Source organism: Haematobia irritans, chromosome 4 (genome assembly GCF_050003625.1).
Source record: "Haematobia irritans isolate KBUSLIRL chromosome 4, ASM5000362v1, whole genome shotgun sequence".
Lineage (NCBI taxonomy): Eukaryota > Metazoa > Arthropoda > Insecta > Diptera > Muscidae > Haematobia > Haematobia irritans.
This window is the reverse complement of record NC_134400.1, coordinates 138933380-138955485: the sequence shown is the minus strand read 5'-3', so window position 1 is coordinate 138955485 and position 22106 is coordinate 138933380. Positions and strand designations below refer to the sequence as shown.

Genomic DNA, 22106 nt, shown 5'->3' with positions numbered 1-22106 from the left:
CAATATGATCAATCTCTAAGCAATTCTTTTAAAATGACAACTTATCTCTGTGAGTTCATCATTTTGAGTTAATACTCTTTTCCAAAAAAAAAAAAAAAAGACTGGGTGCCAATGCTTGAACAGAGTATAAATCATAATCATAAAATCAAATGTAATAAACTTATGAAAGAAATAAATCATCCTAGAGGCACAATACACTTCTTTGGCAACTACTATTGCTTCACTGCTACTCACCTCCTAGTTGTTCCTCGTCGTTCATGTAATTGGCCAGTTTGGCCAAGGAGCCCAAACGTGCCTCATTGGTCATGTAGGCGGTTGTAATGGAACCCACACGGAAATTGGGCTTCATCAAATGATTCTCCTCTGTACCACTCTCCCCAGTGGTATGGTTGTTTGCCATAGCTGTTGATGTTCCAGCAGTGGGACAATTGTATACCATTTGTTCTGAGGTGTTAACACTGCCGTTGCTATTTTGTAGTTGTAGCAAAGCTTGGGTAATTTCTGCCATTTGTTGAGGCGTCATGGATTCGCAAGACTGCAATAGCATAGGCTGTGGATGTTTACTCAACTCAGCCGTTTGTTGTTGATTATCTTCCGAATTGGTTTCGGATTTTTTGCCTGCATTGGAGGCATAGTTGAGTTTCTTCTTGCGCGTCTTACGCCGTTTTAAGGAACCCTTGCTATCGTAGCTTTTGACTGCGGCAGCCGTTGAGGAGGTGCGTGGTCTACCCGGCGACAAAGAGTCCAAGGCCGATTCACTTATCGAATGTGAAGCCAAACCGGACTGGACATTGGTAATGGTGCTTACTTTGGCTGCCACTTGCTTGGCATCGGTGGTCAGTTGCGATAGGCAAGATACCGACCAGGGTCTCTCCGACTTGCGACGTGTCTGCTGGCGTTTGACCACCTTAACATTCAGACTTTGATTGCTACTGGCTACCACCATTGGTTCAGCTGAACCACCCATGCGTTCAGTGGAATTGCCATAGGAATTGGTGCTAGTTTGCATGCAAGTGGCAATAGATTCAGTAAAACCTTCCGATGTATCATCTGAACAGTGTTGTGGTATGGAATCGGTTTCGGAGGCTTCGCCCGATGCCTCACAATCATCGGTACGTGCGGGACTAACTGCCGCCAAACTCACAGGCGAAGGTACTAACAAATGATTTTGATCCTGTTGTGTGTGTGACGATTTCAATTGAGCCGGTGTTGAGGGTTGATGTTCGAGCCATTCCTAACAAAAACAAAAAACAATGTTGTGGATAATTAGTTGTGGTTTGTCTGTCTCTGACTGTGTGTGTGTGTACACTCACCTGAACTCGCTTGATGGGACCCGGCATTATACTGACTTCACGTTTTTTAATGGTCGACGATATCTGCACTAGACCACTGCTATTGATGGAATGCTGCTTTGGCTTGGTTGGTGTTTTCAAAGCTTCGTCACGTACTAAATGCTCTGCTTCGAGTACCAACTGTTTGATGGATTCATGCGATACTTTACCCTGTTTATATTATTATTGTTGTTATGGTTTGTTGGTTGGTGAGAGTCCGTCGTATACCAAAAGAGACGAAGAGAACAAGGCGGCAAATCCCACAACAATAACAATCCAAAGGCACCGACCGAGAAGGCATGGATGAATGGAAAATGGAAAAAAGAGAGCAACAACATCGAAATTAATACACATGAGAATATCAAAGGAAAAAACAAAATAAAACGTATGTATGTATATGAAAACAAGTAGAAATGATTGAGAAATACAAAAACAAAACATACAATTAATAAAACACGAGTGATGGTGATGACAACAATAGCAAAACTACGACGGCAACGAAACTAATGTTCAATCATAAAGAAAGAAGCGACCATAATAAAAAAATAATCATAATAAAATACAAAGCAACTGGTCATAGTTTATGACAGTTACAAAATGCACCCTACATTTGAAAAATCCCCTCTTCTCACCCATCAACAACAAAAATAAAGGCAAGCTAATACAAGATTGGTCCCATTACAACACTATTGCCTGGAATTAAGTTGGGCTTAGTAGTTAACGGTGAAAATTAGACTCATAAAAAGAGACCAAGAGAGAAAGAGAACGAGAGAGAGAATGACAAACATATACAATCTAAATTAGGGTGAAATTGCATTTTGTCAAACAATGACTTTACACACTCTCATGGCTTGAGGGGTCAAAAGATCAAATATGTTTTGCCAAAGAAAAAGAGAACAGAATTCGTTACGCATAAGCAATGAAGTTGATTTGAATTTGACACACAGTTGAAAATTTACAGTGAGTGGTGTATCGGAATCGGAATCAAATATGCGTTCAAAATAAAAGCAACATGTTTTCCATCTCAGATCCGTGTATAGTATTCACACATTAGATTGGATGTTTTTGGATGTAACAACAAGAAAACATGTATAAACAATACAGGGTGGCTGATATGCAATGCAACCAAGTTCAGGTTGCTATCATTTCTGACAGCTGATAGACTTATTCCAGTGACAGTTCAAATTATTTTTTACAACCTTACAAAGGCATTTTGATCTATTGCATTCAGAAAATATGTTATTCTTATTGGAATAGAAGCGTGATAGTGTGATGGTTTTATATTTGTCTAGAAGACCACAAATGGCTATCTGTAGAGCCCTCCAGTATTTAAATGTGAATAAATCTTTTGTTTTTCGTAACATTTCTCGGTACTGTGGTACTGGCAGTGTTATATATCCAGAGTAGGATGGTGAACACGTAACATGTTTTTCGCAAACATGTTGTTTTCTCGCCAAACATAAAATGGTTGTGGAAATCAGATACATAGTGTCCGAGAAAATAACATGGTTGTGAGGGCCGCTGTAACGGCAGATGTTATTGGGAAAATGTCCAACCAGGCTCGGCACCAGCGCACTCAGCAAGCTTCAGCCGAGAATGGCATAAAAATGAGGTCTCTCGCTTAATTTCTAGTGCACAATGGTCACCAAACTCTCCGGACTTCAATCCGTTGGACTTTTGCGCCTGTGGCATTTAGAGAGTTAGGTTAGGTGGCAGCCCGATGTATCAGACTCACTTAGACTATTCAGTCCATTGTGATACCACATTCAGTCCATTGTGATACCACAAGGGACCTCCTTTTTATAGCCGAATCCGAACGGCGTTCCACATTGCAGTGAAACCACTTAGAGAAGCTTTGAAACCCTCAGAAATGTCACCAGCCTTACTGAGGTGGTATAATCCACCGCTGAAAAACTTTTTGGTGTTCGGTGGAAGCAGGAATCGAACCCACGACCTTGTGTATTCAAGGCGGGCATGCTAACCATTGCACCACGGTGGCTCCCATTTAGAGAGTAAAGCAAAAAAAAAAATACCAGAGTGTCGATCATCTCCATACGATGCTTCGATGGGATCGGTCCAAAATACCGCATAGCTACTTTTATGCAGCGATGATATGATAACTTTGTCGGTCGCTTGAAGGCCATAATTCCTGCCAAAGGTTGCCAAAACGAACAAACCTAAATTTATTCCAAGAAATTGGTGTTATTTCCGACATTTGTGCTTTTGAACAATAACTTAAAAAAAAAAATATAGCGCTTTACTTTATTGCATTATATATCAGCTCCCCTGAGAAAACAATAATAATAGAATTTATATCGGTCTCATTTTATCTACGTTATATGGTTCTTTGTTCACATTGACTAAGTTTCAGAATGTTTCAGATGACGAAGAACAGTGTTCTTATTAACTTTGTTGACACGTAGAGACCCACTCCTTGATATCCTAAAATGACAGAGATCCGCTTTAAAACTTGTTTTGGCAAATATTAATATTATGCTTTCCGGTAAATGTCTAGCGAATGACTAAAAGGCAAAAAATCAAAAGTTCCACATACGAGAACAATGAAATCTACTTGCAATCTTCATCTCTGCCAGACAATGTTTACACCCTTTTGTCTGGTCTGGCTATTTCTCCGCAATGGTTGTCATGTATTATCAAGTGGTTTCTTATCAGATTTTAAGGGGTGTGAATAGCAAGCCCCTCATAATTCTCACACTTTTCTTCTATCGTCTGACGTGTTTTGGCACTTGCCTTCGGGAGAAGGTGAATTTCTTTTTAATATGGATTTTGCTTGGAACTTGTCTTTGCTGTTTCACGCCGCTCATATGTATGTTATTTTCCGCAAAACAAAGATAATGAATTATTAATTATTTATCAATTTGATAAGTTTTTTTTTCTGTAGTCGTTTCTTGTATAACATCGTGTATAAAAATTGTGATGTTCTGGAAGTGTTTGAGGCATGTGTATATTTTATGATCTACTGATTCGTCCAGTTTTTTGCGATAGTGCCCCTTCTGCCTTGAGGTAGTTTATAGAAATTTCGATGATCTCATCTTTATCAAATACAATATAATTTACTTTTTTTGCAAACCTAATTTCCCAGTAATAATCGAAGGAAAGTAATCAATCATTGTATCAGCAGTGTATTGTTATTGCCCCAATAAGTGTGGTGTAAACATGAAATAATTGCATTTTTAGGAAATTTTGAGAAATTTATAGATTTACAGTTCAATGAACTATCATGCGCTAGGTTATAGCAGGGTCCATATACTGGGATGTATATATTTATTACAATAAATAGGTCGATTGAAAACTGGATTGCTTGCTTTACAGTAGGTTACGGATTGTGCTTATATCCGTAACCTACTGTAAAGCAAGCAATCCAGTTTTCTCATATAAGAAAAAAACGCATATAAGAAAATTTTATCGAAACACCATGTCTATTTGGTGTTTTTGAAGAAAACGGTTCGCATAATAAGAAGAACTGATAAATACACAATTTTACACACTGAAAAAAATATTGTCGTGAGGCCAAAAATTTCGTGTCTTTAAAATACGAATACGACTTTGTTTAGAATTTTTCTGATATAAAGTTTTTCCTTGCCCAAAAGACGTTCAACCGGAACCGGACATGCTTTTTTTCATTGCAATCACGCTTGATGACAATCCTTTTGAAAATAAAACTCCTACAAGAAAATTTTATTTGGTTATTGGTATTTTTCCACGACTACGCTACATACAAAAATATATATATATCACCAACAGTTAAATTAAAAAGTTGATTGAAGTTGAAAAATTTTTCAATTAATAAATTAATTAACACAATTAGCATTTTAATCAAGATAGAAACATTAAGTTAATTAAAATGATGAAAGTTTATAAATTGATTATTAAAAACAATTAATTGAGACATTTAACTTTTTAATCAAACTCGGAAGATTGGGTCAGGTAAACAAAATTAATGGATTGTTGTTTAAATTTTTAATTTAAAATTTATTTCAAACATTCAATTTTTAATTAAACTAAAAACACTAAGTTAGTTAAAAAAGTAATTGAAAATAGTTACGTTTTTAATGAAAAAATAAATAATAATAATAAAGTTTTGCAATAAAAATCAATTTGCTAATGAAATCAATTAATTTTTTAATCAAGTATTTTTTTAATGCCCAATTAAATTGCTGTGATTGCTACTATAATTTTCGTGACTGAAGACTTTTCAATTAAAAAATTTTAGCAATCAAAAACGTGATGGAATCGGAAAAAATTGTTTGTATCTACAGTGAATTTCTATTAATTTTTAAGTAAAGGAATCCGAATCTCAATTTACACAATATTAAGGACAAATTTCTTTAAAATAAAGAATTGTTAATTAAAAAAAGACCATAATATTTGTTTTCAGATTTTTTTATTTAAATTTAGTACACGAATCTTTGAAATTTGTTTAAAACAGTATGGGATCGAACGGTATTAAAATCAGCAACATGGAAATCTTTTTATATCAATAAAAGAAAAATAAAAATATATTTAAATCCTCCCAGCAAACAAATTTGAAGTTTTTCTAAAAGCCCAACTTTAAAAGCGCTTCCAAAAATGTCCTCCCAAAGATGTTCTTTATTTTAACTGACCAGGAAGTTCATTTGAGTAAAATTTTTATAACTCGCTTTTTTCATATTTTTAATGGGAAATTTAAAATTTTATTGTTTCAAATGGGTTAAAAACAGATTAAAAATTAATAAAATAGTGCAAATTATTTAAATTTTGCGGAAAAGAATGCTAAATGCTTTCTAGAAAAATTGCGAATTTTTGAAAATATTTGATGTCAAACGTTCCAGACAAGCGTTATAATGCATTAAAAATCATAAAAAAATTTTTAAAATTATTTATATCATAAAATTTCTTAATTCACATATAAATCACTGGATTCGCATCACACCTTAAGAAGTGATGCAAATTCAGTGCAACGGTTATTGAAATGGTGGACATCCGTCCTATGACAAGCCCATGTTAAAATCATCGCTTCTGCGCCAATTTTGCACCACTTCCGGATCCAAAAAGAACATTTTCACTACTTTTTTGGCGACGCTTTTTTTGCTGGACTGTTAATCAATTACCGAACTACTATCACGAACAACAGAAAAGCAAACGAAACTATGTACACTTATAAAGGTATAACTTGATTTTTATTTTTTTATTCTATATAAAATATAGTCGTATTTATATAAGAAAATAAAATCTTAGGTCCATACAAAAGAAACATTTTCTTATAAACAAAAAATTTTGTTTTTTTTTCTGACTTTCTTATATCCGTTATCTACTGTAGTTGCAATTTTCCCAATATGTCATATATGACCTTAAATGATTTTAACCTTCAATGCGTTGACGTGAAATAAATTACAAACTCTGGAACTGATATAATTAACCTTTGTTTTAGCAACAATTTCGATTTATTGTATTTTATTCTAAAGGGAGTGAAGCTCAAATCAACTAACAATGAATGCATGTTGAAATAACTCGCTTAAGTGGTAGCAAAAAAAAAAAACAAAAACTAGAACAAAACCCAAAATTAACATAAAATTGGAAAACACATGTAGATTAAATGAAATTACAAATTAGTCTAAATTATTTGGAGCGAAACGTTGGCTATTTAGCTTTGTGTTTTTTATAGTGTTTTATAGAGTTTCAAATGACTTCTCAACATTCAAGTCAAATTCAAATGAAATACGAAATGGGAGTTGGGGTTTGTGTTGGGGCCGATTGTTTGTAATTCTATAGATTTTTTAAGTACACGCACAGAAAAAACATGTTTGGACATGGTTGCCGCATCCATTTAATGCTTATTTAGAGTATGTAATTGTCGCGAAAACCATGTATTTTGTCTTTGTAAAAATAATTTTCGAGCGGAGAAAAATATATGTTGGTAATAAGCATTTAAATGGTTCTCAAATGCCGCAAACATGTTCTATTATTTAAATGATAGAATTTGAGACCATTATATGGTCAGGAAAATCATGTATCTGACCATTCAATTTTTTGACTTTTTTGCAGAGAAAAAAATATTTTTATAGTTTACGTATAGACATGTCTACAACCATTACATGGCCATAAAGACCATGTACATTGTTTTCGTGACCATTTAATTTTTTAATTTTTTTGCAGCGACAAGAATTTTATAAAAACATTGAGCAGGTACACACGATTTTCATTTTGCGCGTCAGTCGTGTGTTGATTGTTTCTTGGAATGGACGGAGAATACGGAATTATTGTGTTTTGTGTTAATTTATTTATTCAGAAATGGCACGTGGTTTTATGTGAATACAAAAAAGGAAAGTGTAATTGAAAAAAAATATACCTGGTTTTTGTTCTGCATTTTGATATATGGTATAATTTATTTTTATTTGCAGTTACATGATGTCTGCGTTTGTACATTTTATGGGCACGAAGTAAATATGGAATGATTACTTATTGTTGAAATTGAACCAAACTAGAGTGTGTAAAAATATGTGAAGTTTGCTTGCACGACATTATAAATACAAACAAACAATGAATTAGTTTATAAATAAATAAAAACAAATAAATAAAGTTGATTTTGTGTTTTCTTTTCTCAAGTGGCGTCCTTTTTTCGACGACGAAAAAAGTTTTTTCATAAAAATCAAAACATTTTAGGTTGTGACCATGTTCTTTTAACTAGAAGAAAAACATTTTTGACGAATAACATAACATTTTAGATCGTGACCATTGTCTTTTAATGGAAACAAAATTCTTTTTATCAATATAATAACATTTTAGATGAGGACAATTGTATTTTTCTTAGAACCATGTTCACTGAGCCAACATGGTTGCAGGTTAAAATGTTACATGGTCGCCGCAAAAATAGCTGCTATCATATTATTTTGCTCTTCGAATATGATTGTGGCAATCATGTTTCTTCTCTGCGTGTATTTTTTTTTGTATTGGAAAACGGAAATGTACACATATACAATATTTTTTTGTTTTTATAGAGGATAGTGAATATTAAAAAAAAACACACACACATAGATACTCTATAGACCCTAAAAAGAAACTTTGATAATTTATAAAAAGTTATGAAAATAACACTAACAACCAAAAAGAAACGCTACTATGGAATAAAATATAGCTGATGATATCATATTCCGTTCGTTTTTTACGATACTAAGAACCACATTTGATAAATTTGCAAAACTCAACACATTGTTAAAAATGGTTTTAATAAATGAACAAAAAATATCAAAAAAAAAAAAACAGTAAAAGACAATTTTTCACGAAAAAACAAATTATTTGAGATAATATTTTTACATTATAATTATTTTACATTCGCAAATTACAATAATTATAATGGACGTGAATATAAAGTATTCATTTTCACAATGTTCGAATACACTGACACACAAAGATTTTTGGTCTTACAATCACGGTTGCCACTCGAGCCAAAAATAATCTACCAAAATTTGGAGCAAATTTTACCAAAAACCGGTCAAAATTTTATTTTATTTTGTTTAGTTTTGTTATTGTTGGTTTTGTTCTTTAATCATTGTTGTTGTTTTTCAAGTGTAGCTTAACCAATAGAGGAAAAGAATGTTTGTCAAATTTATTTGGGCAAAGCCCTATAGACTTGAAGATGGTTGGATGGACGCACGTTTCGGAATTACCACATTCCTCATCAGCATCCTCTACTTGCAGCAAAACTATCATCCAATTATCAGTTCATTAAACCCAACAACGAACAACACTTGAACCTTCCGAAAAAAGGTTTTACATGATAGCCGGCTTATGCCGAAATAAATTCGTACAAACATAAATTTGACAAACATTCTTTACCTCTGTTGGCTAAGCTACACTTGTAGTTTAGTCAATGCATGGTTTTAAGCTGAAATCAAATAAACAACAAAATTTTATTTTTATAGAAAATGTTGTCAAAATTTTATTTTTATAGAAAATTTTGTCAACAGTTTATTTTTATAGAAAATTTTGTCAAAATTTTAGTCAACATTTTATTTTTATAGGAAATTTTGTCAAAATTTTATTTCTACAGAAGATTTTGTCAAAATTTTATTTATACAGAAAATTTAGTCAAAATTTTATTTTTATAGAAAATTTAGTCAAAATTTTATTGTTATAGAAAATTTTGTCAAAATTTTATTTCTACAGAAAATTTAGTCAAAATTTTAGTTTTATACAACAATTTTGTTAACATTTTATTTCTACAGAAGATTTTGTTAAAATTTTATTTCTATAGAAAATTGTGTCAAGATTTTATTTCTACAGAAAATTTTGTTAACAGTTTATTTTTATAGAAATTTTTGTCACAATTTTATTTCTATAGAAAATTTTGTCAAAAATTTATTTTTATAGAAAATTTTGTCAAAATGTTATTTTTATAGAAAATTTTATCAATATTTTAGTTCTACAGACGATTTGGTCAAAATTTTAATTTTATACAAAAATTTTGTCAAAATTTGCTGCAAATAGAGGATGCTGATGAGGAATGTGGTAATTCCGAAACGTGCGTCCATCCAACCATCTTGCAGTCTATAGGGCTTTGCCCAAATAAATTTGACAAACATTCTTTTCCTCTGTTAGTTAAGCTACACTTGTAGTTTAGTCAATGTATGGTTTTAAGCTGCAATAAAAAAACAACAACAATGCTTAAAGAACAAAACCAACAATAACAAAACAAAACGAAAGGAAAAAGAAGAGGAAGCACGCTCAAAATAAACCCAGCCAACTGAATTCAAATCGATGATTTGACAGTGGCATAGGAAAAGAGATATGTTTGTTTTGAATTTATTTCGGCATAAGCCGGCTATCATACAAAACCTTTTTTCGGAAGGTTCAGGTGTGGTTCATTGTTGGGTTTAATGAACTGCCTGAATTTATTCTGATAATTGGTTGATAGTTTTGCTGCAAGTAGAGGATGCTGATGAGGAATGTGGTAATTCCGAAACGTGCGTCCATCCAACCATCTTGCAGTCTATAGGGCTTTGCCCAAATAAATTTGACAAACATTCTTTTCTTCTGTTGGTTAAGCTACACTTGTAGTTTAGTCAGTGTATGGTTTTAAGCTGCAATAAAAAACAACAACAAAATTTCATTTTTATAAAAAATTTTGTTTATTTTTATAGAAAATTTTCCCTAAATTTTAATTTCATAGGAAATTTTGTCAATTTTTTTTTTGTGTAGAAAATTTAGTCAAAATTTTATTTTTATAGAAAATTTTGTCAAAATTTTATTTCTACAGAAGATTTAGTCAAGATTTTAATTTTATACAAAAATTTTGTCAAAATTTTAATTTTATACAAAAATTTTGTCAAAATTTTATTTTTATAGAAAATTTTGTCAAAATTTTATTTCTATAGAAAATTTTGTCAAAATTTTATTTTTATAGAATATTTTGTAAAAATTATATTTTTATAGAAAATTTTGTCAAAGTTTTATTTTTATAGATGATTTTGTCAAAATTTTATTTCTATAGCAAATTTTGTCAAGATTTTATTTTTATAGAATATTTTGTAAAAATTTATTTTTATAGAAAATTTTGTCAAAATTTTATTTTTATAGAAAATTTTGTTAAAATGTTATTTTTAAAGAAAATTTTGTCAAAATTTTATTTTTATATAAAATTTTGTCAAAATTTTATTTCTACAGACGATTTTGTCAAAATTTTAATTTTATACAAAAATTTTGACAAAATTTAAATTTTATACAAAAATCTTGTCAAAATTTTATTTTTATAAAAATTTTTTCAAAATTTTATTTTTATAAAAAATTTTGTCAAAATTTTATTTTTATAGAAAATTTTGTCAAAATTGTATTTTTATAGAAAATTTTGTCAAAATTTTATTTCTACAGACGATTTTGTCAAAATTTTAATTTTATACAAAAATTTTGTCAAAATTTTATTTTTATAAAAAATTTTGTCAAAATTTTATTTTTATAAAAAATTCTGTCAAAATGTTATTTTTATAGAAAATTTTGTAAAAACTTTATTTTTATAGAAAATTTTATTTCTATAGAAAATTTTGTCAAAGTTTTATTTATATAGAAAATTTTGTTACATTTTTGTTATACACGATTTTGTCAAAATTTTATCTTTATAGAAAATGTTGTTAAAATGTTATTTTTAAAGAAAATTTTTTTGTCAAAATTTTATTTCTATAGAAAATTTTGTCAAAATTTTATTTCTACAGAAGATATTGTCAAAATTTTATTTCTATAGAAAATTGTGTCAATTTTTTTTTGTAGAAAAATTTGTCAAAATTTTATTAATTTAGGCAACATGTCATTTATATAGAAAATATTGTACCTGTTAGTTGGAGAGGAATATTTAGCAAAATCTACCAAAACATGAAGAATTCTACCAATCTACCACGCGGTAAAAAAATTTCATTTGTGGTAGAGTTCTATCAATGTACCAAACAGAAAAAAATCTAATTCTACCAAGCGTGGTAACCGTGCTTACAATACGAGAACCGTATGAGGTTTTTAGAATGCGGTATAAAACTACTTTTTCAAAAATATTGAAAAAAATTTTGAAACTTTTTTCCCGGTTTTCCCCGTGTGGCTATAAGAAGAAGTTCCCTTATAATTGAGACGAAAGAAGATATGGAATATAAATTATTTCTGTTACTAGTCTCTATGTTTTCCACAAAGCATTACGAGTATTTTCTTTAAATTTCTCCAATAAACCCGTAAACTATTATAAGTTAAATATTTTAATTACTCTTAGGTCATATCCACATTAACTCATGATGTAGGTTTTACATTATACTTTTTATTGCTTTAAACATGTTACCCTAGTTTGATCTTGATAATTAAGGTATATTAAAAAAAATAAAAAACAGCGCAATGCGTTGCTTTTGCCATACAGTCATGCTTTTTTCCACAACGGAAACAATTTATTTTTCGTAAAGTTGGTTTAAACTAAATTACCATGTTTCTAATAAAATAACATTAAAAAACTTGCAATAAAAAAGGTTCCAAGCAAAAAAAAAAAGATTACAGTAGCGTAATAAAAGTAATAATCACCCTGAGAAAAATAAAACGCTGATGAATTCATTTTTCCTATTTTTTATTTTCTACACTCTAAAAAAAACAACATAGAAATATTGATTTTAGATCTCATAAATATTCTTTTCGTCGTGCAATTCTGAGGCGATGTAGCCATCTCATGTGCTTCCATAAACTCTCATTAAATGGTCTCTAGTGTTGCCAGCATTTCTCTAGCTCTTGTCCCCATAGTAGGATGCTTTTTCGTCCCTAAAAATCCTCAATTTCAATTAAAATTCGTTATAAAAATCCCCAATAAGTGTTTGACAAGTATTTATGTAAATGTTATAGAAATAGGATCTGCTATAGAAAATCAGTATATAAATATAAATTTTTGTGAAACCAGATCAAGACATCGAAACACAATTCGAGGAGAGCGGTGATCCTCTTCCAAATGTTCGAGAAATGAAAATTGGAGTTCGGTCACCGTGTTTCTGCGAACGTAAATTACCTTGTAAAGTAATAAAGTTAGGTGCTAGATCAATACCCAGAAAAAAATTCAATCACGAAATTAATTGATCCAATTAATTTTTGTGATTGAGTTTTATTTCAATTAAAAAATTTGTTGAACCAATTAAAATTTTAATTGAATATTTTTTTTTTAAATTCAATTAAAATGTTTATTGGAAAAAGTTTGGTGATGGGTTAAAGTAGTTCACTTAGACTATTCAGTCCATTGTGATACCACATTTGGTGATATTTTTTCGATGTATTGTCCAAATCAGTCATGAACACTGATGAGTGGGCAACATTGGACCCGATTCATCACGAAATGATGTCACCAATGTAGAAGAACTTCTTAGCCAAGTTGAGTAAAAGTAGAAATTAGCACTTGAGGCCCTAAAGTCCGTGCACCTTTAGTTAAAAAAAATCTACAAAATGAGAAAGTTTTCTTAACTTTAATAATTATTTGTGTACTCTACTAATACATTTAGTTAAATTTTTCTGAGTGTTAGTAATTTTTTCTTTATCAATTTTAAACGTTTATTTCTCACCCTGTAGATTATGGAAATTAACCATTTTCACAGGGGAGTGAGAAAATCCGCTATAAATAAATTTTAGTTTTTCAAACTTAACTCTTCAATACTAAAGGAAGACAGGCAGAAAGAGAGAAAATGAGGAGGTTAAAAACAAGATTGGGTGTTTGCGATAATTAATGACAAATATTGAACAAAAAAAAACTAAACTAAAACCAAGTCAGCATAAAACCAGCATAAGAAACATCAACGGTCAAGCAACAACAAATAAGAGGTGATGGCAAAATGAAAAACCCATGCGACCATTAAATGTTTCTCTTGAACGAAATAAAAAAAACACAAAAACTTTAAGTAAATGAACACTGAACACACATGGTCAGAAGCGATTTAACGTGGCCAATTAACGCAAAATATAAACGACACAACGACATTGTCTAATAGTAACTCTAGTCTAGATGACAAGCACCATGGCGGCGATGACCACAACAAATGACAATTTTTTTTCGAGTTAGGACAAACGCAGAGGAGATGCAGAAAGAGGAGTAGAGGAGGAGAAGTATGTGAAAAGTTTATTGGGCTTCAACGAATCGCATATACCCTGTATACATCCAGAAAAGGATAGTGATCACTTCAAACCTATTTCAAAAGCAAACCTTTGACGGGGAACATGTAGCATGCTTTTTTTTCTCGGAAATTGTGTATCTGATTACGGCAAGTATATGTATGTTTGGCGAGAAACCAATATTTTTGAGGCAAACAAGTTACGTTGTTAAAGTAACACATTAAACTCTTGAAGCGATTTTTGCGATTTTGTCCTTGTGAAAAAGAGTTTTCTGGCAGAGAAGAAAATATGGTGGCAATAATCAGTTGAATGGTCCTCAAAATACGACAAACATTTTCTATTATTTATATGATAGAACTTGAAACAATATACACTGAAAAAAAAAATATTTACGTTGTATTAAAGATTATGCAATTTAAATTTAAGAATACGCAATTTAGGCAATATTAAGGAAAAATTTCTTTAAAAAAATGTAAATTTAATTAAAATAAATTTTATAATCTTTGCTTCAAAAAATATTTTAATTAAATTAGGACACAAATTTTGGAAATTTGCGCCACTTTGCTAAAGTCGTATACCTTTGTACTAAGGCACATTTTCCTTAACCCTTTCACTACCGAAATAAACCTAAGGATAAACACTTTAATTTTTCGCTTGTTTTTACTAGTACTAACAGCATGTAAAACAAAAATTGTCATGTTGAGATCCTACCTCAATTACTTCAAGAGCTATATGAGCTTGTTCTGAAAATTTGATTCTTGAATTGTGACCAAATGGCCTTACGAAAAGAAGCGCTATTTGGTCTATAATATTTTTCAAAGTGTAAGAAAAAATACAAAAAAGAATCCGAAAAATTATCAGCTACAGTTTTTGTATAAATGTCAATTTTCTAAAGACATATAGTAGAAAAATTGTCTCAAATTTTCATATTTTTCGTTTATTGTTAAACAAGTTTATAAAAATGTATTTTTATGCTCACCAATATGGAAAATATTTATAGCTTAGTTAGATTAAAGCCTCTACTTTAAAATGACATCGAGAAATAAATCGAAACTAAGTGGGAAAATAGAATTTGATGTCTTTTTCGAATGTCCTTCTAAGTGGACATCGGTAGTGAAAGGGTTAAAGTAAAGAAAAACATTTCTGAGTTAAAGAACTCCTCCTTAAATTAACTGAAATATTGAATCTTAAGATTTAAGATAAAAACGCTTCAAATATAGACTAAGACTTATTTTGAAGACTTTGTATCTGTGGTTTAAAGTTTTTTGGAATAAAGAAAACATTTTTGTACTTTGAAGTATCCGATATAATTTGCACTGAAAAAAACAGTAAACTCACCAGGAAGAAAAGTTTTGGTTAATTTTAGAAAATTTAGATTATTTTTAAAAAATTTTTACCAAAGAGTATTACAAACGCTGACATTACGCCGATATCACAAAAAAACGTAAATATTTTTCGACAAATTCAAGAAAATTTATTAGACATAATTAATTATTTTCACTTGTTAAAGAAACAAAAATCGGACTTCAAAATTGCAAGAATGTCTTTAGTGCCATACGAAGTTCAAGATGGGCGCATTTGTAGAAAAATTTACAAATTTTAAGAAATAATGAACTATTTTGTGAGAAGTAGGGATTTAGTAAAACTTTTTGGTTAATTTAACTAACGTACGCAAAAATTATTAAAGTGAAGGAAATTTTCTCCAAACAATAATTCCGTGAACTGAAAATAAAGTTAAATTGGCTTTAATGAAATAGAGGGTTCAGTTTTTTTTAGTGTGGATATTTCAACTCGCATTTGTTTCTACGTGAATCGTTTTATTAATATATCGCAAAAAGTGGATGAAAATTCCATAAATGAGATCTAGATTTAAAGTTACAATGGTCCCTAAAAATATTCTCATTTTAAAGAAGCCACATCTTTGGCCCGGAATCAGTATTAAAATCCTTAAGAGAAAGTCAACATTTGTGAATCCAAGTAAACTTTTTTTGTGTATAGACCCAGATTTATTGTATACAAAAAATAATATCACGAAAATTTTTCCAATTAAAGTCTTAGGTTAGGTGGCAGCCCGATGTATCAGGCTCACTTAGACTATTCAGTCCATTGTGATACCACATTGGTGAACTTCTCTCTTATCACTGAGTGCTGCCCGATTCCATGTTAAGCTCAATGACAAGGGACCTCCTTTTTATAGCCGAGTCCGAACGGCGTTCCACATTGCAGTGAAACCACTTAGAGAAGCTTTGAAACCCTTAGAAATGTCACCAGCATTACTGAGGTGGGATAATCCACCGCTGAAAAGCTTTTTGGTGTTCGGTCGAAGCAGGAATCGAACCCACGACCTTGTGTATGCAAGGCGGGCAAGCTAACCATTGCACCACGGCGGCTTCCAATTAAAGTCTTAATTAAGTTAAAAAGAAATATATTCAATTAAAAATTTAATTGATTCAACAAATGTTTTAATTGAAACAAAAATGAATCACAAAAATTGATAGTATCAATTCATTTTTGAATTGGATCAATTAATTTTTAAATTGACTTTCAATTAATTTTGTAATTGATACTATCATTTTTGTGGTTGAAGATATTTCAGTTAAAAAAATTATTGGATCAATTTATTTCGTGATTGAATCGGAAACTTTTTTTGTATGTATGGTCACAAATACCAGGTAAATTTTTTCGTGATCATTTAACTTTTCCACTTGTTTGCGGCCAAAATATTTTAATTAATACTTCGAATATAATAATAATTTAAAATTTATTTTTCTTATAAGAGGCTTGAACATGTTGTTATGTGGCTATAAGAGTAAGAAAGGATATTTGACTAATATTTTGCTTTAATATATTGGTTTATTTATAAAGAACTCACATTCTCAATATTTAAAAAAAAATCACTCACTATATTTTTTTACCTAAATCTATTTTAAAACACACAATTTGTTTTTGCTCAATCACATCCCATTTTCGCAAGTGCCACATATTGATCATCAAATCTAGCATATTCGTTAACACAGGAGAGCTGAAAACAAATCTTAACATAAACTAAATCTCAATTAACTCCAATTTAGAGCTTAAACTTTAGAGTCCACAAAAAAAAACTCCTGCATTATATGGATCAGGCTCCTGATTGCGTTGCGTTCATTCGATATGAAACTAATATAGACACGATACATGAACAAAAAGGCCAAAGCAAAAATGGAGAACCCCACTTGTACACCACCAAACTAAAGTGAAAACAGGAAAATGGACAGGACTTGGACTTGGACAATTTGTTAAGAGAGATGCATGCAGTCAGACATGCACAGCGTGCTTAAACTTGGTCAGGGCATGAGGTGAGATGTTCAGGAAAATTTAGTTGTAATAAATTTAAATGGTCACCCAGTAATGGAACCCAATGAACGGATGCACCAACCATTTAGGTTAAATGGATTGGGTGAAGAAAGCTGCACTGATAGTTGTTGAAGCGATAGACACCAAACGTCTCATTGAGATACTCGTACATATAAGTCGAATTGATAACACTGATATGTCCTAGAATAATCACGAAACACACTTATGATTAGAGAGTGGTAAATTTCGATAATAGTTGGAATTCTCTGGCAAATGGAATTTTGAAAAGCTGCTATCTGGGGTTGGGGAGTAAACGTAAACTTTAAAAGTGATCTATTGTTACATTCTTTATAGAAATTTAAAAGTTTATAAACTGCTTAAGCATATTTATACGAACATTTCACATTTAGATAAAGTTCCTCATATTTAGGGAAATATTTACAAAAATAAGAAGACACTTGAATAAAACCACTTAAATATTCCCTCACTTTAAGACTTCCACACAAATGCCTTTTAGTCGCAACACTTTTTATACCATTTTGATTCCAAATGAGTCATTTTACAATTCAATCGACAATTTTTTCAAACGAAATGAAACTTTTTTCAAATAAAATGAAACTATTTTCATTTCATATGAAACTATAAGACCTCTAAACAAATCCCTGCAACTCTTTTTATAGCATTTTCCCTTCAAATTAAATCCAAATAAACCTTTTTTTCAAATCACATGAAACCATTTTCAAGTCAAATGAAGCCGTTTTCATTTCAAATGAGACCCTAAGACCTCCACACAAATCCCTTTTAGACGAAACACTTTTTATAGCATTTTGATTTAAAATTAAATAGTTTACAATTCGAATGAAACTTTTTTCAAATCAAATGAAATTTAAGACCTTTAGACAAATAAAGGTTAGCCGGAATTTTATGAAAGAAGTTTCGTCTAAAGGGAGCATAGAAGCAGAAACTCTTTTTATAACAATTTCACTTTAAGAGAAATATTTTGCAATTCAAATGTAACATTTTGTTTTAACCCAAATCAAATATTTTTCAAATTTAATGAAAGCTTTTCGCGTTTCTAATGACGCTTTTAAATCCCTTCACAAATTCCTTTTAGCCGGAATTTTATTACATTTTCACTTTAAATGAAACGTTTTTCATTTGAAATGACACCTCCAAATTTTCGTTTTGTTTCATTTTTTTTTTGCATTTGATAAAACTACAATCGTTATAAGTATCATTTTTTTAAATAAATAGAGTTTTATAACTATTTAAACCGGATCAAAAGTGCAACCTCTGCCGAGCGAACAACAAATATGTCAATAGAAGGACGACTGAGGGGACCACGGTTGTCACAGCTGGTAGAATTCTACCAAAAATAGCAGATTTTTTACTGTTTGGTAGATTGGTAGAATTCTTGATTTTTTTGGTAGATTTTGCATGTTATTCCTCTCTAACTAAATGGTACTTCACAAAATTTCTATAGAAATTAAATTTAAAAAAAAAATTTTCTATATATAAAACAACAAAAAAATTAACAAAATTAACAAAATTTTCTACATATAAAATGTTGAAAAAAAAATCTATAGAAATAAAATTTTGACAAAATTTTCTATAATAATCAAATTTTGAGAAAATTTTCTTTAGAAATAAAATTTTGAGAAAATTTTCTATAGAAATAAAATTTTGACAACATTTTCTATAGAAATAAAATATAATAATCAAATTTTGACAAAATTTTCTATAATAATCAAATTTTGAGAAAATTTTCTATAGAAATAAAATTTTGACAACATTTTCTATAGAAATAAAATTTTGACAAAATTTTCTAAAGAAATAAAATTTTGACAAAATTTTCTATAGAAATAAAATTTTTACAAAATTTTCTAAAGAAATAAAATTTTGGAAAAATTTTCTATAGAAATAAAATTTTGACAAAATTTTCTAAAGAAGTAAAATTTTGTCAAATTTTTCTAAAGAAATAAAATTTTGTCAAATTTTTCTAAAGAAATAAAATTTTGAAAAGAAATAACATTTTGTCAAATTTTTTTAGAGAAATAAAATTTTATCAAATTTTCCTAAAGAAATAAAATTTTGACAAAATTTTCTATAATAATCAAATTTTGAGAAAATTTTCTATAGAAATAAAAGTGTGACAAAATTTTCTATAAAATTAAAATTTTGAGAAAATTTTCTATAATAATCAAATTTTGAGAAAATTTTCTATAGAAATAAAATTTTGACAACATTTTCTATAGAAATAAAATTTTGACAAAATTTTCTATAGAAATAAAATTTTGACAAAATTTTCTATAGAAATAAAATTTTTACAAAATTCTCTAAAGAACTAAAATTTTGACAAAATTTTCTAACGAAATAAGATTTTGTCAAAATTTTCTAACGAAATAAAATGTTGACAAAACTTTCTAAAGAAATAAAATTTTGACAAAATTTTCTAAAGAAATAAAATTTTGACAAAATTTTCTAAAGAAATAAAATTTTGACAAACTTTTCTAAAGAAATAAAATTTTGACAAAATTTTCTAAAGAAATAAAATTTTGACAAAATTTTCTATAATAATCAAATTTTGAGAAAATTTTCTATAGAAATAAAATTTTGACAAAATTTTCCATAAAAATAAAATTTTGACAAAAATTTCTAAAGAAATAAAATTTTGACAAAATTTTCTATAACAATCAAATTTTGATATAATTTTCTATAAAAATAAAATTTTGACAAAATTTTCTATAATAATTAAATTTTGACAAAATTTTCTATAGAAATAAAATTTTGACAAGATTTTCTATAAATATAAAATTTTGACAAAAATTTCTAAAGAAAAAAAATTTTGACAAAATTTTCTAAAGAAATAAAAATTTGACAAAATTTTCTATAATAATCAAATTTTGAGAAAATTTTCTATAATAATCAAATTTTGAGAAAATTTTCTATAGAAAAAAATTTTGACAAAATTTTCCGTAAAAATAAAATTTTGACAAAAATTTTTAAAGAAATAAAATTTTGACAAAATTGTCTATAATAATCAAATTGTGAGAAAATTTTCTATAATAATCAAATTTTGATATAATTTTCTATAAAAATAAAATTTTGACAAAAAATTCTATAGAAATAAAATTTTAAAAAAATGTTCTATATAACTAAAATGTTGACCAAATTTTCTATAGAAATCAAATGTTGAGAAATTTTTCTAAAGAAATAAAATTTGGAAAAATAATATGTATAGAAATAAAATTTTGAAAAAAAGTATAGAAATAACATTTTGACAAATGTTTCTATAGAAGTACAGTTTTGAGAAAAATAAAATTTTGACAAAATTCTTCAAAGAAATAAAATTTTGACAATATTTTTTAAAGAAATAAAATTTTGACAAAATTTTCTATAATAATCAAATTTTGAGAAAATTTTATATAGAAATAAAATTTTGACAAAATTATCTATAAAAATAAAATTTTGGCAAAAAAATGTTTATAAAATTTTCTATAGAAATAAAATGTTGACAAATTGTTCTATAGAAGTACAGTTTTGAGAAAATTTTCTATAGAAATAAAATTTTGACAAAATTTTCTATAGAAATAAAATTTTGACAAAATGTTTTATAGAAATAAAATTTTGACAAAATTTTCTATAGAAATAAAATTTTGACAAAATTTTCTATAGAAATAAAATTTTGACAAAATTTTCTATAGAAATAAAATTTTGACAAAATTTTCTATAGAAATAAAATTTTGACAAAATTGTCTATAGAAATAAAATTTTGACAAAATTGTCTATAGAAATAAAATTTTGACAAAATTTTCTATAGAAATAAAATTTTGACAAAATTTTCTATAGAAATAAAATGTACATAAAATTTTCTATAGAAATAAAATTTTGACAAAATTGTCTATAGAAATAAAATTTTGAAAAAAAATGTATAGAAATAAAATTTTGACCAATGTTTCTATAGAAGTACAGTTTTGAGAAAATTTTCTATAGAAATAAATTCTATAAAAATAAAATTTTGACAAACATTTCTATAGAAATTAAAATTTAACAAAATTTTCTATAGAAATAAAATTTTGAAAAAAAATCTATTGAAATAAAATTTTGACAAATGTTTCTATACAAGTACAGTTTTTAGAAAAAATTCTATAGAAATAAAATTTTGACAAAATTTTTTATAGAAATAAAATTTTGACAAAATTTTTTATAGAAATAAAATTTTGACAAAATTTTCTATTGAAAAAAAAATCTATAGAAATACAAATTTAATAAAAAATTTATAAAAATAAAATTTTGACAAATGTTTCTATAGAAAAAGTTGACAAAATTTTCTATGAAAATAAAATTTTGACAAAATTTTCTATAGAACTAGAATTTTGACAAAATTTTCTATAGAAATAAAATTTTTACAAAATTTTCTATAAAAATAAAATTTTGATTACATTTTCTATAAAAAAGGTTTCGCTAGATTTGAAAAAAGTTTCATGTGAAGTAGGCTACATATTTGTGACTGACGACGTAAATTGTACGACTATTGCTTTGTAGCTACAATCATGAAAACTCGGTTGTCACAACATTTATCTATCCTTTGTGTATTTAATTTAGAATAATAGAAATGTAACTAAATATAATATAAATATAAACTATAATAACTATAAAAAAATGATGTATTATTAACATTTAATTTCAAATTAGTATTACTTTAATATATTTCATTTAATTAAGTATTATCGAAATGCCATTTAATAAAAAATATGACCAATATTGATTTTTCTTTATAATAATAATCGTAATCAAAGATTACGATTTTAATAAACTATCAATTCATATAAAATTTTC

At 28.3% G+C, this 22106-nt stretch overlaps 1 protein-coding gene across 4 annotated transcripts in view; it reads right to left on the bottom strand.

The window, feature by feature from the left end:
* Positions 1 to 22106, bottom strand: part of klar (klarsicht) — a 609907-nt gene that overhangs the window by 52274 nt on the left and 535527 nt on the right. For 3 of the 4 annotated variants that reach the window (XM_075304373.1, XM_075304374.1, XM_075304375.1), the window contains 2 exons: positions 1314 to 1502; positions 235 to 1234 (listed from right to left, as the gene is read on the bottom strand). In XM_075304373.1, coding sequence (XP_075160488.1) covers positions 235 to 1234; positions 1314 to 1502 — 1189 coding nt within the window. Of the gene's footprint in view, positions 1 to 234; positions 1235 to 1313; positions 1503 to 3739; positions 3762 to 22106 lie in introns of those variants that run through there. The other variant, XM_075304376.1, reaches the window with a different exon arrangement.